The following is a 22,418-nucleotide window of genomic DNA, read 5'->3' on the forward strand; positions in this document are numbered from 1 at the left end:
ATTCTTCATAAGTACCGCTGTGAGAACCTGAATTACCTTTTGTTGAGATGGGAGGCTATTGAAATTTGTTGATTGAAGTCAGTACGAACATTATAAATTCACTTACAGTTTAGAGGTGGAAGTTCTTTTAGGGAAATTTCAATGCAACCAATGTGTTACATTGTTTGGATATGTATTTGCAAGATAGTTTAGTAACTAAGGGAAAGAAATGATACGGTTATATACTGTTCATGTATTTAGACCTGGCCGCTCGCAGGAGAATGCGCAGTGTATCTGATCATGTACACTAACTGAGATAAGGATTGTTGAGTGTGTATGGTTTAGTCAAGGCCTTAGGTACATTATTATCACCCTTCCACCTTTAAGAATTCAGATACAACCACCGCCCCGTTACTTCTTAACATATTTTCCGTCACATGCAAATAGGAGGACAGGTCTAAAAGCACAGTGTGTACTTGTGACCTAATTTGAGACAGCTCCCCACGCGAAGCCTGACGCCTGCCCGGCAAACTCAAAGGAAACAGTCTATAGCTTACGTCAGTTAATCAAATGACTGCATAGCCAGCAGTCTCCTATAGACTCCGCCACTTCTGCACGTGGTATATGTGACTCCGGAAGTGAAACAAAACTACTACACTTGAGGTAATTTATACCTTTCTTGGATTATTTCAGAAATTAAAAGAGGTAAGTATCTGTAAATAAAATTATTCACTCTTTATAATTCTTACTCAGGCGTGTTTATGAGTATCGTATTGATAGTACGGGGGTAAATGTAGGTCTGTAATGGAGTTCAGATGTGTACTACAGACTAGAAGGTATCATTCTAATTGAGCTTTTGCGTAGGCCAGCCTCGTTGATGTTGATTTGTTTCGGACACAAAATCATTTGTGAATGTAATCATATTACGCCCACAACACTGCTTATTTACATTTTACATGGGTAAATATACACCCCCTTCTAGAAACATCTAAATAGAACCTGTAATTCTTAAGTAGGCCTATATTTAACGCTACTCGTTAATCTTCTTTTCTAAATAACCGTTTCTGATAAATATTATAATTTGTTATTTATTTTTAACTTAATGTATGGGTTATATTTGAAACAGGTGGAGAGATCTGTTCTGTACTCTGTGAATAAGAGAAAAGTCTCTGCATATGATGGGAATCGAACCCAGAATTCCTGATTTTCTAGCCTGAATTGTAGTCATTCTACTAGCTGATCTATTTAACAATTCGATGCACGAATTTCATCCAAGTAACATCTGAACAATTCAGTTCGTTCACAGGATACATGCTTCATATCCATTATAAAGATACGTTGAACAGATCAATGTAAGGAAGTAGTGGTTGCTAATTCTACAATCACACGAAACCCACCCCTTCGACACAATGCAGTATTTATTTTCTGTTAAAGGTGGTGCACGCCGGTCACGGTAGCCGAGCGGTCTAAGGCATGCACTGTCTTCGCTCGCACGGAAGCCGGGATCGTGGCTTCGAATCCCACTCAGGGCATGGATGTTTGTGTGCGTTTTTCTGTTTGTCTACAGGTAGAGGCCTTGCGACGAGCTGATCACTCGCCCAAGGAGTCCTACCGAATGTCTAAGATCTAGCAAAACCGAAGTGAACGGAGAGTTCATGGAGGTAGGCCTAGGCCCACTGGGGCTGTAGTGCCAAGGAAAAAAAAAGTGGTGCAAATAGTAACAATGTGCTTAAAATGCTTACAACTTTCTAAATCCTTTCTCCTGCAGGCCTATATGTAAAGAAGGGCGCATGCCCGTTTGTACTTTATACATTTCCGTGTTGTTTCGCCTATGGGGATCAGATATGGCATGATGGCAGAGGAGCTCTCAGGGGAGGTTTTAGACATTTGAACATTCTCTAAAATTTCGGAAGCACCAAAGAAACCTGTTTGCTTTTTGTTCGAGAACCATTCGTCCTTACGCACTGAAGTCTTTGCTGCCACTAGAGCTTAAAAAACAAAAGAAAACTAAAGAATGCCGTCATCTGGGATGTGGCGCCGTGTAGACTGTGTGAACTGTTGTTTCGAAGGAAAATATCGCCTCCATCTTAAGGTAGAAAAATCCGCGAGTTAGGAACTGGTGTGAGGGGGTGACTGCAGCCAACTTCTCATGCTGATTCCTCGCTAGCGGATTTTTCTAGCCTGAAGATGGAGGCTATATGTTCCTCCGAAACGTCAGTTCACACAAGATCTACACGGCGTCACTTCCCAGAAGACGGCATTCTTTATAGTCACCGCCGTTAAAACCTCAAATATTACAAAAGAAAAACTCACTAAATCTGCATACCTGTCTGTTAGGTTTTTCCGACGTATAATTTTCAGTTTGCTAGATATAGAAAGACATATACCAAATCTGAAAAAAGGCGATTATTCATGTTTTAATTGATTTGCAAATTTCCTTGCGTCCCTCGGTAGGTTTTAGGCGTTTTAAAACGACCTCCTCGAGGCAATTTGTAAACCCTCAAAATCAGTTTCTTATTACTCGAGGCCCTTTCGCCCTAGCGTACTGAGGTTTTATGCATTACATAGAGCTTAGTAAAAACAAAAACAGAAAAAGCATAGCTTACTATATGTGTGTGTTATAATTTAACGTATATTTACTTTTAAATTTCCCAAAAATAGAAGATGAAATTGAAAAAATTGCAAAAAGTCTAGGACTTACATTGTAATGGATTAGTTAGTGCTTAAAATTCTATTACCTTATATTAATGTACGTAATTAATATCAATATTCTAATTATACCTGTGTAATACTCCCGGGTAAAGCCGGATAAATCGGCTAGTAGTAAATAATTCTTCCAAAGAATGCCGTATTATCACTTGTGCATATTAACATAAAATGTTGCAGTCTGCTCTACTTTCAGTGCCTGACGCCCAGGCAGTCCTCTCCCTTGGCGGCACTCTTATTGCAACCGAAAGTGCCAAGGCGTCACAGTGTATGCTGACGCTGAAGTGTAGATGCAACCATTTTGTTTTCAGGGCTTGAAGAAGCGTCAAAATGGGGCTCAAGGTTAATCAGTGCTGCTGCGGATGTGCGCTCAAGACTGGAGCAATTTGTATTGCCTTGTATCACATTGTAAGTCTATGTATCACCTAACTCTTCCTGAGAAACTAACAGATGCTCACCTAGTCAAGAAACCTTCAGCATTATATGAAATGTAATTACCGTGATCACGAGAACTCGTCACTGGTCCCTATTCCGAGCTAAATTAATCCAGTTCACACCCGCCCATCTTAATTCTTTAAGATACATTTTAATATTATTCTCATATGCCCTTGCAGTGTACTGCATATAATCAATTTAATTTCGTCTTTAGGAAACATATGTATATAAAACTCAAACCGGGATAGCTCAGTCAGTATAGCGACGGCCTACGGGCTGCACGACCACGATTCGATTCCCAACAGGGCAAGAGATTTTTCTCTACGCTACGGCTTCCAGACCAGGCTTTGGGACCCACCCACCCTCATAAACAATTGGTACAGGGAGTAAAGTGGCAGGAGTATGAAGCTGACCACTCACCTCCATCCAATGTCGAAGTCTACCTCCACTCCCCCATTCGTGATGCTTAATTAATTAAGTACAGGGACGACTTTACCCTTTTTACCTTTTCCTACTGATGGTCCCTCCGACAGTCAAGAAATGTTGGGGCTTCTATGTAAGCTGAATTGTCATTATCGAACTCAAAAGGATTCAATACAGAGCCTTATTTGAGCCAACTGAATCCACTCCACAGTCATCCCCAGTTTTCCAAACGTAGAATTCAGTTCGGGTTGCTTAATTTCCGAAGAATTCGTTGAAATCTATGGCCCCATGCAACATGCTGTTTGTTACGGCGATAGACTGTGAACCAAATCCTGAAGTTGGAGAACTACCGCTTGTCGGCTGTCCGCGACTATTCGTTCTGTACATTTGCAGCTACTCTCCATATAATGAGGCCCACTCCTCCACCCCCAACCAAAGGACATGTCATAAAGTGGTGACAGTGGGCCAACTGAACAAGGAACGGTATAAGTAAGGCTCAGAGCGTGTATGTATGTATAAAAGAACGTTAATTTGTTTAGACTTTCATTTGTCAGTAGTATTGCGACACTGTACAGCTGAAACATTTTCGTCCAACCACGCAAATTCCGAGAAATTTCGTGACGTGTGACCTGTACAATACCAAGATGGCGAGCACGCAAGACAGGAATTAGGTTTTAGGGTCGTGATGAAAACTGACTGAAGTGGTGGTAAAATCTGAGGTAATATACTGAGTCTTTAAATGTTTAAAGTTATCTTAAAACAGGTAAAAACTTTGACGTCATATAGGAACGGCTGCTTGTATTTGCCAACCATTGGAAGTAACGTATAGAACTGGATACATAAATTGGGACCCAGATTCCAGGTGTAATGTAGAACGACTCGTCTTTGAGACCGTCTGGAACCGATGTCGATTTTCCCCCATGCATTTTCCTTCCCTCGCCACTGAAAATGTCAAAATTGTAGATGAACAGTACTGTCGTATCATTTTCTCTCCGGCTGTAAGAAGTAGGGGAAATTAGGGGTAAGACGCTCGACAATAGTGGGGCCTGTTGTGTGGAGCAGTTGGTGGGAGGGAGGAAGCAGGAGACCAACTGCCTGAGCTTAGGCACGCCCAGAAGTAGTAGTTGAGCTGAGATTTTGGGAGCAGTGATGCAGAAATGGGGCGACTGTAGTGTGTAATTATTTTCTCCATTTAACATGGTATAATAAATTAATGTATTTACCCAGTTCTGTACTTATAAATTTATTTTTTATAATTTGTGGACAATGCTATTATCAATAATACTGGCATAGCCACATTAAGTGCGGAAGTGGAAATGAGGTTAGTTATTTTTACAGAATGAATTGTATCGTATATGCTGCAGGCGAAATGATGTGTGCCTTTCTCTGTCACAGTTGACTTCACCGCATAATTGCCCGCATCTGAACCGGAGATTCGATTAGCGCACAGTACAGCAGACCCCTGCAGTAGTTCGGGTACTACGTGAAGTTTATGTCCCCTACTCTCGCCATCAACTTCACTATTATATACCCTGTGGTGGGGAAAATTAAATCCAATTCCATGGGTGCAACCAAGCACAATTTGAGTGGCTACCTACAATGTTGCCAACTGTAATGTGACACCATGCAAGTTTTCAGTGGGATACCAACGCTCCAGACGAATATACTGCCTCTATCCTCAGGGTTGAATTCGACTTCTGGCCGGAAGATGGAATACTACAATACTACACGGTAGACCACAGTCTGATAATCAAGGATGGTGAAAAATCATGCCTAGGATAATAGACCACAAAAAACTGAAAAAATCTGGATGTAAAATATTAAGTCATGTAAATAAAAGCTACCTCTCTAACAGGCAGTGGAGAGAGAGACGTCGAGGCTCTCACATTTTCTAGCCAATCGAATCACAGTTGGCGGTGAGGTCAGCTTTACGCACCGGCCGCCCTTTACCCCCCAAGAAGATTCGTGGTACTCATTTCTGTTAGAGGCTGAGTCGGCTCCAAACCCATAGTGCGGCTGGAAGGATTAGGTCAATTGAGAAATCCCATAACCTCATCGGGAATCGAACCCGTGGCCTTCGGCTTGTAGCATAGCGCCTCAACTAACTGCGCTGCCGCGTAATCGTTGAAGAGAGGCCTTATTTTTTCTTCCAAGAAATTATCACTTGCGTCCAACACAAGCGCGCTAAACGCAATAAATAATAAAGCAACACGCGTGCACTTCACCGACGCGTGTATCAATACAAAATATGATTGAGCTCATTGATCAGTTTCTGCTTGACCGATGTTTGTCTCCAATGGGAGATGCCCTCTCATATTTCGCCTGTAGAGTGTGTACACAAGAGATCACGAGGGGAGCCACACATGCGTAGCAACTCGTCTGTACCGTCATGACTAGTGAACTTATGCGTTTTAGAAAGAAATGACCAAGAAATTTTAGACATGGGAGTCCAAAATTTGAACATACAACGAGAATCCTCCAAATAAGCATATGTTTATTATTATTATTATTATTATTATTATTATTATTTATACAATAAATGTGATATCGGTACAAAAAATTATTAGGCTAGATTTCAAGTTCTCACGGCAATGTATGTGAACAATATTATATTCCGGGATATGATACCGTGTAGTCTGGTTTATACGTGTAGGTGTTTAACAGCGTGTGGACCCTCTTTTCTGCGTACGTGAACATGGATGCACCAGGTTCCTGAGAAACTCTGGCTAATGTCTACAGACTACACAGGGTCACTTCCCCGGGGACAATAATTTTCATAAAATAAATAACTGGAGCCAAGGCGTGCAAAGCCGCAGGGAATGTTTTCCTGGAAACCAATTTCAACGTAAATTTTACGGTAAGAAATTGGGCCAATATCCAGAAGTTGGCACTAATTAACTAACTAAATAAAGAACTTCATAGAGTTGAGCCCTTCTTGAGAAGCTCTCAGTTATGCAGCTATTCTAGAACTTCCCAGATTTTTATGATACTCGAAGATTCATTAAGAGCCTTCCATTGGTCCATATCCTGAGCCAGATCAATCCAGCCCATACCACCCCATCGCATCTCTGTAAGATATATTTTAATATTATCCACGCATATACATCTTGTTCTTCCTCGTGGTCTCTTTCCTTCTGGCTTTTCCACTAATATCATATATGCGTTCCCCCGAAGAAAAAATTTGGCCAAGAATAGGAAGAGGGCTGTCCATTGCTAGGCAACGAATAGTAAACAAGCTTCGTCACCAATGGAGGGCGTGTTTTCTGTGTGATCCGTGTCGAGCCTATATAAGAAACAGTGAAGATTGTTCGAAAGGTTTCGTCAGGAAGACGCGTTCAAGGCAATTCAGTAGTTGATGTGTTAACCTTGTGAATGTTATAATTGTTTGTGTGTCACAGAAGCAGTACTCTTTAAAGTGTAATAACTAATTTTAGTTACATGTGAAATTTTCCAATAAATCGAATTATCTAACACGGAACCCACACGTTACCAAGATACTAGTGTTGAAGCCCAGCTTACTGGACGTAATCCACAGAAAGGAAGGAAGTGGGTGGGACATACATTATTTTAGGATCACATCCTATAATTTCTTTGAAGAAGGAAACGATGAAAAAGTCGATCAGAATGCCAGTCACCACGTGCAATCAATCAATCCCCACGTCCATCGATCCACCCACACTTTCCAGCAACTTAATAATTCGCTATCAGCAGAAGCCATTCAATTAATGTATCCGTTTAATTACCCCGTTCAATCCGTCCAATTGCCCATTCAGTCCATTCAAGCGATTTAACATTTCATTCTATTATATACGTATATACCCATGCCCATATATATATTTATTTATTTATTTATTGTTGACCGCCTCTGTGGTCTAGAGGTCAGCGTTCCCGGCTAGAGATCTAGAGGTCCGGGTTAGATTCCCGGCGTTACCACATTTTTTTTTAGAAGTAGTGGGTCTGGAACGCGGTACACTCAGCCTCGTGATGATGAGTATGAGTATGAGGGGTGAGCCATAAAAACCGGACCTCGCACCGCGACATTCAATGTTCTATTGTGCTTCCCCTTTGGATTAACCCTTTATTAATCCTACACTTCGAATGAAATGTAAGGTCATAAAGGTCACTTGGTTCCATGAAGAACTGACCCAGGTGGCGATGTCTTAAGTAAGCTACAGCCTCACAATCACATAAGATGTGTGAGTGGCTGAATCATTTTCTTGTAGGCATCTCTCACAAGTTGGGTCGCCTGTCAGTCCCAGTTTGGAAGGGTGCTCTTTTAGGTGGCAGTGTCCAGTAAGTAATCCTACCGCCCATCTGAGTTGATCTCTGTTTAATTTTAATAGGTCCCTCGTTCTTTTGGCAGAGGGTCCTGATATAATTCCCTTTGCCTGTTTAAGTTCAGTTGTGGAATCTCATGTTTGTTGTGATTTCTGTTAGTCCAGTCCCAGATCGCTCTCTTGGCAACTCTAATTGAGATGCCACAAACTGGGCCAGGTCCTATGAACAGCTGTTCAGATCCTGTTCTTGCCAACTGATCTGCGGTTTCATTCCCAGCAATACTCTCCTACTGAGATGCCGAAAGCTTGTTCAGGTCCTTTTCTTGCCAGTTGATCTGCGGTTTCATTCCAAGCATTACCCTCATGGCTTGGCATCCATATCAGCCTCGTGATGATAACTGAGGATCAAGTTCAAGGTCTAGAAAACTGAAATTAACGGCCGTGGGATTCGTTGCGCTGACCACGTGACATCCTCTATCCGCAAAGAGTTGGCACTAAACTTCGTCGACAAGCGGCGCTTCCTCGGTCGGTATGGTTCGCTTGAACCGAAATCACGGAGTTTGTTTTTTGTTTTATATATATATATACACATACATACGCGTATGTACGAAATTGATTCCAGCTATTTCTTACTCCGATGTATGTCTTGGTCTCCGAAGTGTTTTATTTTCCAGAAGGTTTTGATATGCGGTACTAGCTTTTCCATTCATGCTACATGCCTAGCTCATACCTGGATTATTGGCTTTAAAAATAGACTATAAGTTAAAGGTGTCCCTGTGTTTTAACTAATTAAGCATTACGCCATGAAGGCATACGGGGGAATGAATGTGTAGATCCATACTTTCTTGACCTCGGCACTAGTTGGAGGTGAATGGTCAGCTTCACGCCCCGTCCGCTTTACCCCCGGGAAAAAGCCCCCGTTATCCATTGGATATGAACCTGGCTGGGCCCCAGAGCCGGTCTGGACGACGTGGAACTGTGGAACTCGAACTGTGACCCCTCGATTGTACAGCCCATAGCTAGTCGCTATACCGACTGAGCTAACCCGACTCCTTGAAAATAACAGGTTGAAATTACGTACTTACAAATATGTAGGATTTGAGATTTCACTGTTTACAAATAATTTTCGTGTTTTGTAATTCTCAAAAAGAATGGTGAGTTATGCCTTGGAATACACGCGATTTCTACATATTGACTGTGGTGAAGATTTACGTTAAGGCCTTCTGAATGATGACGCCCTATAGTCTGGTACGTGGTTATCAACGTTACGGAGAAACCTATTGTCTCTTCCGTCGAAGTAGAACTGAAGGTGGAGAGATCAGGTCGCTCCAGACGACTGGAATTTGGACTTTTGATTTGTTTATCTGCCAAGCAATTTGTATTTATATTCCAGGTAATTTCCTCGGTAGCCCTTGCAATCGTACCAGTTATGTTATACGGGAAGTATAACCCCGTAGGGAAGCACCTCTCTGTCAGAAACAACACGGATGAAGAAAGACGAAGAGTGGAAAGAGGAGAGGAAGAAGAAGAGAAGAGACGGAGAACACATGAGCTTCTAGACGAGGGCATAAAAGGTACACATGACGTCATTTACACACTAAACCCAAAACCTTACTGAGCATATATACTAATTTTGAAATATGCAAAATGCGTTTGGAACACAAAAATACAAAGCAAATGCACCGTTAAGGTAGGTCCCGCTTTAAAGTTCTTGAGGTTCGGGGGTGGTGGTAATGATTTGGATTGTGGTCTTGTTATTAACACCATGTAGTTTGGTAAATTACTACCGTTTCCGAGACAACCTGTTGTCTGACTTCTACCCTGAAGATTGAAGTGACAGGTTCCTGCGAAACGTCAGTAACCACCTAACAGGCTAAACGGTGTCATAATTCAGAAGACTATTATTAAAAAAGAGTCCCACATTGAACTGGAAACATTACTCACCTCCCTGGAGAATCTCGGGGGGGAGGAGCCGGGGTAGAGTCGTGAGACAATAAAATGTGATGATGAGTCCCCGACACTTGGGAACAGAAATGACTGTCCTGGCCAGAAGCAATTTACCCGACCGACCGAGCCGGGATAGCTCAGACGATATAGTGACGGGCTGCGGGTTAGGTGTCCGGGACTCGATTCCCGCCAGGTGCAAGAAATTTTTCCCTAGTCTTAAGGCGCGTCCACATTACTCGTGCTCGTGCGTCAGAAGTTTACTGCTGCCGGAAAATCAGGATCTGGAACTGACGAAGTGGACGCCCAAACTGGTTTGCATACAAAGCCTTCGCATTTCTTCACAACAGATATCAGCTCCAGATCCTGACTTTCCGGCAGCAGTAAGCTTCTGACGTACGAGCACGAGTAATGTGGACGCGCCTTTAGAAGGATATCTGTTTTAAGGTAGTACCTCATTATTTTCCAGTAGAGACTGAGGAAAATCATAACAGACCTCGGTTTTAATTACGGTCTTTGGACCAAGAATTGAACGCGGAATGTCTGGAGTATGAAGCGGGCAAACGCTGTTACTTGAAGCGCGAAGGTCGGTAATGAAGTAGCATAACTGCCTTGAGAAGACTATAGCAACCCCCAGAAGGCCGCGCCATAGCTGAAGCGGTTAGTCGCTGGCTTCCCACCTCGGCGGCCATGGTTCAAACCCGGGTCTGGTCAAGTTGGATTTATGACGGACAAAGTGGCGCTGGGGCAGGTTTTCTCCGAGTACTTCGGTTTCCCCTGCCAATCTTCATTCCACCATATTCTCCATCATCATAATCACCCGGGGCAGGCTACAATAGGCCAATCAGTGGCTGCCTTGCCGAGTGGACCCAGCTGGACTCCACCCCCCACTAAGCGAATTAAAAAAAAAAACAGAATATCCCAGTTGTCTTCCCGAGAAATATGAAAACTTGGTAAGATTTGAGTCCCGTCTTTTCCATGGTAAGCTAGAGAGGTGGTAGCCGTTTAGTCTTCGTAATTCAATTTCAGGGTGGAATGCAGAGAATAAGTAACCTCTTAAGAATTTTGATATCTGTGTCATCAATTTTAATTTCGGATTATCATCACTGTTATATTTTCCTAGCTGCTGATTCATGTGGTCAGTGACTAATCCTGAACTAGAAGACAGGACATACGAAAATTCAACCTTATGACCAGACAATCCTGTTCTATCTCTTCCTCATGGTGACGCAGGCGCGAAAGCACAGTTATGGGACCTGTAGTCGAGCAGTAAATTTTCTCGTTCCCTGGCCGGGTGTGTACGAAATTAAGAGACACTGTGGAGTATAAACTACGTAATGCATACAGCTGATTTCCACAATTTTTACAGCTTTTATTGATTGAAGAGGAGGAAATCTTTCTTTCATATATTCCTGTAGAGGCTTGGTGTCACACTGCTAGCGGATGAAATAACTGAGCACGCTTACTGTAATCGAATAGAGATATACGTACTTAAGAAGAACTTTCAAGTATGAGAGGCGATATAAAATGAAATAATGAAGTTCGTAGCAACACAATCCCCCTTCAGTATGCAGTTTATGAGTAGGGAACACAGTTATTAGTGGAGCAGGACTGTGCCGTGTAGGGGTGACTATAGACGGGATTTGGATTAGTGAATGGATGTATTGACCAGTTACAGGTCCCAGCTACAAATAACTGTAACACTATCTCTATTTCCATAACTTACACTTCAATAGAGCACACAGTTTAGAGTTCTCAGTATGTTATTAGACGTTTCCTGGTAAGGGCTCCAACAATGGATATTCTTCTGCCTCCGGCCCAAGTCCTCTCTTCGCAGACTCCCGTGCAGAACTCACCATCAAGTCAAAGTCAAAGTCACATTGCGACTGACGGTCAGTCACTCAGTAAGTCTTGGTGTCTAGCCCCATCTGGGTCTCATGACCAGATATTTATTACTCTTTGACAGTTGCGGTCTTGTTTTTTTTTCTCGAGGGGGGGGGGGGGGCGCCCACTCTGACGAGAGGACGGATTTGTCTTTTGTATACGCTGCTGGTCCTTACCAGTGCAGTATTTCTCGTGTCCGAGTCCCTTGGGACTCGTGACCATATTTTACTGTCTAAGATTTGAGACTTCCCTTTTTGTGCCTCCTACGACTCGCAGAGTCACGGTGGAGATATTCGACCCCGCCTCCACACAGGTTCATTATCAAGTGACTTTGTCCTTAACTTATAACATCTCGGCACGGACCACATAGACAACACAACTCTTCCTTTGTTTTAGTCCACTGTTGCATTATTAAGAATCTGCTGCCTAACAACGGGAACGTGTTTACTAGCCGTTGCCCAGAAACGGCACTGATATATCCGCTCATCTTGCTCAGTCGTTGCATAGTAACGGCTCTACACGCTACAATATTCCTATAGGGGCCTGGTGTTGCACTGCTGGTGAAATTGAATAATACAGCGTGCTTGTTGCAATTGAAGAGAGATATAACGTACTAAGAGGAATTTCAGGTATATGAGAGGCGATATCAAATTAAATAATGTAGCATGTAGCAACACAAGCCCCCTTCAATGGGCAGTTTATGAGTAGGAAACACAGTTATTAGTGAGGCAGGCCCTTCCCGCCCACACGTTTCAACGGTTGCGACTGTAAATAATTAAATCGCTTTGATGTGATTGTATCACGCCAGGCAATTTAAATATTGTATAAACCTGTGGGATTTCGACACAGAAATAAGACTTCAAGATATGTGTGTCAGGTACGGAGAAGTGGGATTGCAGTTAAATCACAGGATTACGTCATTCTGCATTCTGAAGGAAATGAATATGATATTAGAATGGAAAATGAAGACCTTTCTATAAGGGATAAAATTTCATTTGTCTATCGGCATATTTATTAAAGAAGTTAAAATATGTCTAGGCTTCGAATTTGCTTTTCCACTTCAAGAAAATTATTTTGGTTACCAAGCCTTCGAGCTTGTATTTTTCGCCGTTATTATTTCATTATTTAGGGACGCGCAGTAGCGTAGTTGGTTGAGGCAATATGCTACAAGCCGGAAGGTCGCGGGATCGAGTCCCGATGACCTGGATTTTTTCAACTTACCTAATCCTTTCAGCCGCACTATGGCGGGGGTAAGGGCGGTCGGCTGACAACATTACCGTCATCTGTGAGCCGGTTGTGAAGAAAGTGTGGGAGCTTCGACGTTTGAGAACCCTATGGGCCTGTTACAGGGTTAGCTTTACCTTTATTTATCTTTCATTATTACATAATTTTATTTCATATTTGGACATATGTCACTATTGCCTAAACAGTGTCCTACTGAATAATGAGTACTAAACAAAATCGTTACAATTTGTTGTGGTTCATAATAACCGTTCCGCAAGTCTTTAGAGAAGAAGAGAATTCTCGTAGCCCCCTGAAGATCTGACTAGTCTTTTCAGCGCACTGACTAACATACGGTTGGGCCATCCACAAACCGGGGTTCAATTCTGTGAACGCGAAGAAATATCCTCATCTTCACGTCTTTCAGACCGCCTCTGGGACCCATCAAGTCTCCCGTCATATTGGTACTGGGGACTGTGTTCTCTGAGTTAAGGCGGCCGGGTCATGAAGCGTATTTGCCATCTATACCTGGTACCGAGAATAAGAAAGCATTGTGTGCATCTATGCATATGTCTTCATGGACTTAATTAAGCACAAAGACATATTTTCCTCTGTCACAACATTTACTTAGGTGAGAATATAAAGGCCTCGCCATAGCTCAAGCGGTTAGTCGCTGGCTTCCCACTGCGGCAGCCCGGATTCGATCCCGGGTCTGGTCAAGTGGAATTTGTGGTGGACAAAGTGGCGCTGGGGCAGGTTTTATCCGAGTACTTCGGTTTCCCCTGCCAATCTTCATTCCACCAATTGCTCCACAATCACCCTCACCTATCATATGGGGCTGGTACAATAGGCCAGAAGTGGTCGCAGTACAAGGGAATTACTCCCACCCCACTAGCCATAAAAAAAGAGGTGAAAATATTGAGAATCTAATTTACATTTAAATACACACGTCACTTACACTTCCCAAGGGCTTGTCGCCATTGTTGTTTTCATAACTAACTCAGTGGAGTGTAATCCTTCTATAGAAGCTAAGAGCCACTCAGCAACTCAAAACGTCCTGGCCTTTTAAGGAACGTGAAAGAGAGTAACTGCAAAAATGGATTAATAAAGGATTTGAGGTTCTCACAGCGATCATAATGAAATTTTCCATCTTCTGGCATATAGCGCCGTGTAGTCCGTATATGAACCGATGTTTCGGACGAACGTATTACCTCCATCTTCAGGGTCGACTAGCAAGAAACCAGTGAGAGCAGGTGTACCTGCCGAAACATCGGCTCATATACGGACTACGCGGCAGTATATTTGAGAAGACAGAAAATTTCATGGTGAATAAATGTTTGTGGGTACCGTATGGCGGGAGGCTAACAGTTGTTCACCTTGATGAAAACATGTTACGAAGTGCTACACGGGCGCCTACACTGGATTGTTCTTGTTGCTTTTCGGTGGTTGTAAAATATTCATCGTTCGAATCTTTTACCCATCTCGCTTGTTTCGTGACTGAGATAGGGCCTTCGCTGTGACGTAAGCTTGCGGTATTCCCCGCGCGGATGTGGTGCAACATTTGACAACACTGCGGGGAAATAGCGCACAATAAGAAACAGAGTGACAGAGTGCTATGCATCGATCAGAAGAGGCCCAAAAGGAGAATTGAATGCAAACATATACAGCAGTAATGAAAACCTTGAACGTGAAGTGCATGCGCTGACCGATCGATATGTTTTGATAACGGGTCTGTCAATACAGGTCACTGGACATCAGTGTAGATCTCTTGACGAGCTCTAACCGTATCGTTATCTCTACATCTCCCGAGCAACATTCTATTCAAATTCTCATCCAGTTGTTATGGGTTGAAGAGAAATTTGTCTGGAGGTAAACGATGCGCACTTCCATGGGTACACCTCTCTATGCGAGATATAATCATGGCCATTTTTTTTTTCTGTTCTCTACGGCTCTTCAGCCCTTTTGACCTTGGCCGCTTTTCAGTTTCTTAATCCTATACACAGTCGGTAGGACTCTTGGACGCGGGTACAGCCCGTCACAATGTCGCTACCTACACACAGAACAATACACAGAATAAAGGCACACATGATATCCATGTCTCGAGTGGGATTAGAACCCGCGACCTCAATGTTGGAGCGGGCGAAGACGGTTCATGCCTTACACCGCGGAGCCAATGTTACCGGCAATCATGGCCAATACTTAACATAGTTACCAGCCTGGTTTCTTATGGCATAGATTTTATAGTCGTACAAATTTATTATTATTATTATTGTTACTTTAATATTGAATCGCCTCTGTGGTCTAGTGGTCAGAGTTCCTGACTACTGAACCAGAGGTCCGGCTTCGATTGCCGGCGCTGCCATATTTTCTGAGAAGTAATAGATCTGGAACGGGGTCCATTCTGCCTCGTGAGGGTAATTGAGGAGCTCTTTCAAGGAAATAGCGGCTCCGGTCTAGAAAACCGAAATTAACGACTGTGGGGATTCATTGCGCTGACCACGCGACACCCTCTGTCCGCTAAAGTTGGCACTAACTTCGCCGACAAGCGGCGGTCCCTCGGTCGGTATAGTTCGCTTGCGGACCCAAGCCACGGAGTTTGTTTTGTTTTTGTTTGTTTAATGTTATTATTGTTCTGGGACCCGTCCAGCAGAAGTTGCAACCCTCTGTTTCAATCGTTCATTTCCTCAAGTACATTGCAGTTATCTGCTTTAGAGCATTAAAATTACACGCCTTACGTAAGAGCAGGCAACACTTCGAACTTCCGTGTTCGAGTATAGTTTTGTTCTAAATTCTGTCCCTCTGTTTTGGAGGCAGTTGGTCTTCGAGTTCCTGCTTGATGTATCAGAGACTTTCCCGTGTTCAGCGTCTGCCAAGCAAACTGAGTGAACTGAGTTCGTACATTTTCTTTTCGCAACCGACATTCTCTGTTTGGTTTGCTTGGTCCATGTTTGTTTGGCTTACTCTTTGACACCAAATATGGAAGTAGTATTATCTCCGAAACGTCGGTAAGATCCAACGAAACTAACTGTAAAACTTGTCCGCAAATAGTACTTTCCAGCCACCACTGTGGGAACCTCATGTCTCACGTGTCTTTATAATTTGCACACAGTCACGTTACGAGTCGGTATAGCGACTGGCTATGTGCTGGACGACCGAGGGGTCGGAGTTCGAGCCCCAGTAGAGTCAAGAATTTTATCTTCTCCACGTCGTCCAGAACGGCTCTGGCGCCCACCCAGCCTCCTGTCCAATGGGTAGGAGGGACTCTTTCTCAGAGGGTAAAGCTACAGGGGCGTGAAGCAGACCACTCACTTCCAACTAGTGCCGACGTCAAGAAAATGTGGATCTATTAATTAGTTAAGCTCGGGGACAGCTTTACCTTACCTTTTACAGTTACGTTAAATTAGGATGAATTCAGTGCAATATGCCTTTCATGTGTTTATTAATTACCGCTTTTTTCTTTGTTACAGGAATTTATATCATGCTCATTGCAGTATTTTCATTTAATATTATCGTCAATATATTGCTTATAATTGGAGCAAGGAAGGTGAGTTTCCATTTGTGTTTGAGTATTCGTGTACTGTCATGAATTACCGTATTTACGCATGTATAGGCCGCACATTTTTTGCCAACAATTCAAGAGGAAAACTGGGGTGCGGCTTATATTCGAAATATTCCAAATCACACTTCATTAAAAAAAATTAACGTTGCCAAATTTCGGAATACTTTCTACTCCTGAAATAATATTCCAAGAAAATTATTTTTTCTATAATTTCTGTCTGAAAATTGTGCTGCGGCCTATACACGCACGCGGCCTATACATGCGTAAATACGGTAGTTACTACTTCTCTGAGGCACGCAGTTGGTTGAAGCAATACGCTGCAAGCCGGAGGGTCGCGGGTTCGATACTCGACGACGTCATTGGATTATTCAATTGACCTAATCCTTCCAGCCGCACTATGGCCCTGGGGTCGACTCAGCCTCGAAGAAAACTGAGTGCCAGCAATCTTCCTGTGAGGTAAAGAGCGGCCGGCACGTGAGGCTTACAATCTCACCGCCATTTGTGAACCTATTTTCTATCAAATGTGGGAGCCTCGATGTCTCACAACCCTATGGGCCTCCACTGCCTGTCACAGGGATAGCTTTACTTCACTGTTTTTCTAATCTTACACTGCTCCTTAACCCGTAACGAAGCAAGCACTCACATTTCATTCTAGCTGAGAGTGATGCCTGTTCCCATCACCTGCATCACTCAGTGACACATCCAGTGCGTTAGATACGCCGTGTGTCAGCCTTGACAACAGCCAGAAGCAATATATTGAGCATGTCATGTTCTAAACACAATGTCCGACTACGAAACTAGCAGAACTGGGAACCCACGTGAATAGCTGTAGAGATATGCAGATTTATCTTTGTTTGCGTCAACTAAGTAGTTAACTCCAATGTATGGAGCCTTCCTCGGAACGTTGTTGTTACTCGGGTTCTTTTATGGAGCCCAAAGTTCATTAGTTTTAATCACGTCATAAGGCAAGGCGAATGGAAGCCACATATTCACATGTTCGTCTGGCCTATTTTTCTTCCTATGCAGCCATACGAGCTAGCCATGCTGTACGTTTATGTGTTATCATTTCTACTTTTGAATACATTTACAGATTTTTACGAAATGTGGTATGGTTATGCTACTGGAGGCCATCTGAACTTTGTAAATTTTAATCTTATGCGCTCATTAATAACAGCACGGTGGACGGACGGACTTGTGAGGTGAGAGCACACAGTACCACCATTTAATACGCAGTCTGTAGCTTGTACCAAATTAATACTTACAATGAATGTGAAACTACAAAATGGTGGCTGCTTGGGATTTATACTTAGTTGTCAATTTGGTGTCATTAAATATTAAAGAGTTGAAGCCGCTTCTTTGAAATTTGAAATGGGGATATATTATAAACACATCCACAAGTTATACATGAAATTTTGTTTTAAATCAGCAATTATAAACATGTTAATAGCGCCAATCTTTGAAGTTATGTCTGACAACTTTTTAAGAAATATATAATTACGTAATAAGTCTTTCACAATACTGCTGCTACTACTACTACTACTACTACGGCTAATAATAATAAATCATTGTATAATTTCAAACGTTTGTTCTGACTCGACTAAGATTCTCTCATGTGACCATAGTCTCAAGGCCAGCACGCTAACCAGTGGACTAAATTGCATTGACATTGATTGATTCTAAATACACATTGCCTAAATATGGCATTAAGAGCGCATGATATGTAGGACTGGAAGCCTCTGCAGTAGGAAAGTAGGGTTTATGAGCTCTGTCCGGGTCTTCCTGTAATATTATTACTTCCATGTACCCCCACCTCAGTGTCTTCTTCTATTGAGGCTTTCACAACAAAGTTGTGTATACACTGCGAATTTTAATTGTTTGTGCTAAATATCCTGTCTCTCTGTTCATTTCATAACCATAACAAAAATGAGCATAAGTGGCGAGTGCAAAGTGTAATTAAGAAAGTCATAATGTGGGGCACGCGGTAGAGTATTTGGTTGAGGCACTATGCTACAAGCCGGGAGGTCGCGGGTTCGATTCCCGATGAGGTCCTTGAAATTTTCAAGTGATCTAATCCTTCCAGCCTTACTCTGACCCTGAGATCGAGTTAGCCTATAATAGAAATGAGTACCAGCAATCTTCATGGGGTTAAAGGGCAATCGGCGCGTAAAGCTAACAGCTTCACCGCCATCTGTGAGCCTCTTGTCTAGAAAATGTGGGAGCCTCGACGTCTTACAACCCTGTGGGCCTCCTCGGCCTGTTACAGGGAGAGCATTACGTTTTATATCATAATATATTTTTGTTTATTTTATCTCTTGGAGTCCAGACGTTTCGACCCATACAACTGTCACAGTGCCTCGGAATGTTGTCCCGCCTCACCGCGCTTCCCCGTGCAATTCTTTACGTAAACTGTGTGTGCGTGAGTGGGTTTAAAGGCGCGTCAGCGTCGACAACTCTATGCGCATCGTTACTGATGTTAATGCAGGCCTCTTTCTCTTTGTCCGCAGGAAAAGCCGCTCTTGGTGAACATTTGGATCATCGTTAACTCCGTATTCCTTATGACATGTATTTTAGTAATTGTCTTAAGCGTATTCATGTTATTTGTGGACTGGAAACTAGCCCTGCTGACAATGAAGATTAGCCTCTTATGCACAGGTAAAATAGTGGCAGATCAATAACACAGGGCTAAGCCCATTTGAATTTTGAGCACCTGGACACAGTCTGCGTGTGTTCCTTACTGTTTACACTGCGATGAACTTTGTGTGCTCTTTATTAGAATGTTTTATTTAATAGTACGTCTTCTATCTTCGGCCCTACAGCACTTGTGGACCTTGGCCGCGTCTTCAGTTTCTTAATCTATACACAGTCGTTAGGACTCCTTTGACAGGGGATCAGCCCGTCGCAAGGCCACTACCTACAAACAGAATAGACACAGACATCCGTACCTCGTGTGGGATTCGAACCCACGATCCCAGTGTTGGAACGGGCAAAAACGGTTCATGCCTTAGACAGCGCGGCCACTGTGATCGGAAATTAACAGTACGTAACAATATAAGATATCAGATTTTACAAAAACATGTGCCTTTGTTCGTGATAAGTGCACGATTTTATTTTTGGAAACGTAAGTTGGCTAGATAAATCCAGATCACGGCAGTTCTAAATGTTTCTGCCAGTGGTCTGTTACACGAAACATGACTATTATTTTGGAAATGTCCCGTTGTCCTAAATTCTTCAAACACAACTCTTCGTAAACTGAATCTCTCTTCTTCGCTAAGTGTATGGCGGGAGGGCGGAAATTTCCTCCAGAACTGGATCGATTAGAAACAGTTGGCCTCTATCTTGGGGCACTTATTTCAGTATCGAAAACAGAGATTTTCTGATGGGCTCAGTTCGGTAGGAATATTTCCTGTCTTACAGCTGGTGACAAAAGAGATCCACTGTCCGTTTTTTCGGAAATAATAATCATTATTGTACAGATTGAATGATTATTTACAGAGAGACAACAGAGTGCAGTAATACTAATCAGGTGTTTCAAATAAACACGTGTTTGTACCCGGTGACACTTGATGCATAACCCTATAGGCAATTCCATACTAGCAACCGGGCAGTTGCAGTCATTGCTGTTATTCTAAATATCGTCGTCATTGTCGGGTATTGGGCCCTAACATCTGCACCTAATATTGCCAATGATAATGACGAAGCGTCAGCTGTCACAGGTCCACACTCTGTTCTGCAGGTCCTTAATATAAACAGTTTAATTAATTGGAAATATGAAGAGTACTATCATTTGGAATTTGACGCCGTGTGGTCCGGAAAGTTCACCAACGTTTCGGAGGACATTGTTGCATCTATCTTCAAGGTGAAAGAATAATAAAAGCAGGCCACATGCTTCTTACTGCCTATTTGTTTGGGTTATTCTTCAAACGAGACTGTGGAAGGAGTACGTTCCTCGGAAACAACAGTAAAATTCTACCAGGCTAAATGGCGTCACTCTTCAGAGTCATCGCTGTGAAAGCCACAAGTCGAAAATGGAAATACAATTTTCTCTTTCTTGCGTGTTCATGTCCTGTCACTGTACGCTCTCGTTTCTCCTATCCCGCTTTCCAGTTGGCGTCTTATGACCTTGGCCGTGAATTCACCTTATAAAATCAAATTGCTGCTAGTTTAATATTCTCCGTTTTCTCGCTCACAAATAAATTGGGAATGTGAAATACATGTTCCTTGAGGCTTATTTCTAACCTGACGTTTGGCTAATTAAGGAATAAGGAAGTTTATTTTTGTTATAGATTTTTGTGAACCGATCACAGTTTATTCTGTTTGTGTGTAGGTAGGGGCCTTGCGACGGGCTGATCCCCCCACTGATGCCCTATGCTCCAAGTGGGAGCAACAGGAATATAGATAGGCAGGCAGGAAGCGGTGAACAGACTAGCTTGGTGGACATGAAGGCTAAGGTGTGAAGAACCGAAGAACTTGGTTTCTCTTTCTGTTTCCACGTTTGTTTTTAACGATGATGTCAGTGTCGACCCTATATAGCGTCGGCGATATAGTGATTAAAGAATATGGAGCAGTTAGTGGAATGAGGATTGGCAGAGAAATCAAATAACTCGTAGAAAACCTGCTCCAGTGGTTTTCTCCTTTTAAATTCCACATTACCTGGGATCGAACCCGCCCCGTAGCAGCGGGAAGGCGGCCACTAACTGTCTGAGGTGTGGCAAGGAATTGGGGTTCGATTCCCGGCTGGGGAACACAGTTTTCTATTCCCCACTTTGTCCAAACCGGCTCTGGGATCACCCAACCTCTTCTCCAGTTTGAGTTCTTTGCTTGGGGGGTAAAGCAGTCGGCCCATGGAGTTAACCGCTCATCAGCATTAAGAGTCTAGGGTTAAGAAAGATCAGAGCTCTATCTCCACTCCCCTATACGTCATTCCTAGCACTGGGTGTGTCTATGCGCAGGACGCCTTCGCTGTAACCTCCTTTTATACTGAAGAGTTTTATCTTCTGGCATATAAACGTCCTGTAGTCCGCTGATACTCATCGTTTCGGAGGAAGGTGTCATCTCCATCTTCATGGTCGAAAAAATGAACCAAGCAATACACCAGCGTGAAGCAAGTAGAAAACAACGCTGTCTGCTTGCTGGTTCACTTTGATTTCTTGCTTGACTTATTCTTCGACACTGAAGATGATATGTTCCACCGAAACATCGGTTGGTTTTCAACGGAATATACGAGCTTATATCGCAGAAGATAGAACTCTTCATAACCACCGCTGTGAGAACCTCAAATCATACATCTTGTTATGTTATTATTATTATTATTATTATTATTATCATCATTATTATTATTATATTCTTTCGAGCATTTATCGCAGTTTCGCTTCAAAAAACAGTTCGGTGAATGAAATTTTGGTGTCAATGTGTGAAGTGAATGACTAACTGGCATAAGTTCTCAGAAATAAAGTTACGAATTTTTATGAAATGTTGAGAACAGGCTTTAATAATCAGTTAACATTTACTTTTTGCAGGGATGAGTTCATACTTCATCGTAGTGGTGAACAGTTTGTATCACCAGTTGGACCGAAGACAGGTTGCGCCATGTGATGACACGGTACCCCCGATCGTGTTTATCATCGACCCTCCGCCTCCTCTCCCCCCCCCTCACCCCCCNCCCCACCGCCGTACCATAGCATCTGTGAACCGTTCCGAACTGTAGAATTACATTCGCCACAAAAAAGATAGACATAATCGCAACCCAGAGCTTGGTGCTTGTTTTCTGGATTTATTTAACAAACAACAAAGTGCAGTGGGTAGCAGGAATTGTACAGAATGCATTGTTTCCAATGTATAGGACAAACAGGCAGATCTTCAACACTTATGCAGAGACTAATGAGTGTTTTGAGGGTGAACTTAGTTCATTTTTAGTAATTTTCTTCTTACTATTGACTCAAAAACATCATTATCGCGAAGCCGGGATAGCTCAGTCGGTATAGCGAGTAGAC

General features: G+C 42.8%; 1 protein-coding gene across 1 annotated transcript; it reads left to right on the forward strand.

The window, feature by feature from the left end:
• Positions 1-563: 563 nt before the first annotated feature.
• Positions 564-22,132, forward strand: LOC111861973. Its single transcript, XM_023846965.2, has 6 exons — positions 564-684; positions 2,997-3,093; positions 9,214-9,394; positions 16,337-16,413; positions 18,933-19,080; positions 21,945-22,132. The coding sequence occupies exons 2-6, from the start codon at positions 3,016-3,018 to the stop codon at positions 22,130-22,132; spliced, it is 672 nt and encodes a 223-aa protein (XP_023702733.1). The 5' UTR covers positions 564-684; positions 2,997-3,015.
• Positions 22,133-22,418: the final 286 nt, after the last annotated feature.

This window comes from Cryptotermes secundus, unplaced genomic scaffold, assembly GCF_002891405.2.
Source record: "Cryptotermes secundus unplaced genomic scaffold, Csec_1.0 scaffold181, whole genome shotgun sequence".
Lineage (NCBI taxonomy): Eukaryota > Metazoa > Arthropoda > Insecta > Blattodea > Kalotermitidae > Cryptotermes > Cryptotermes secundus.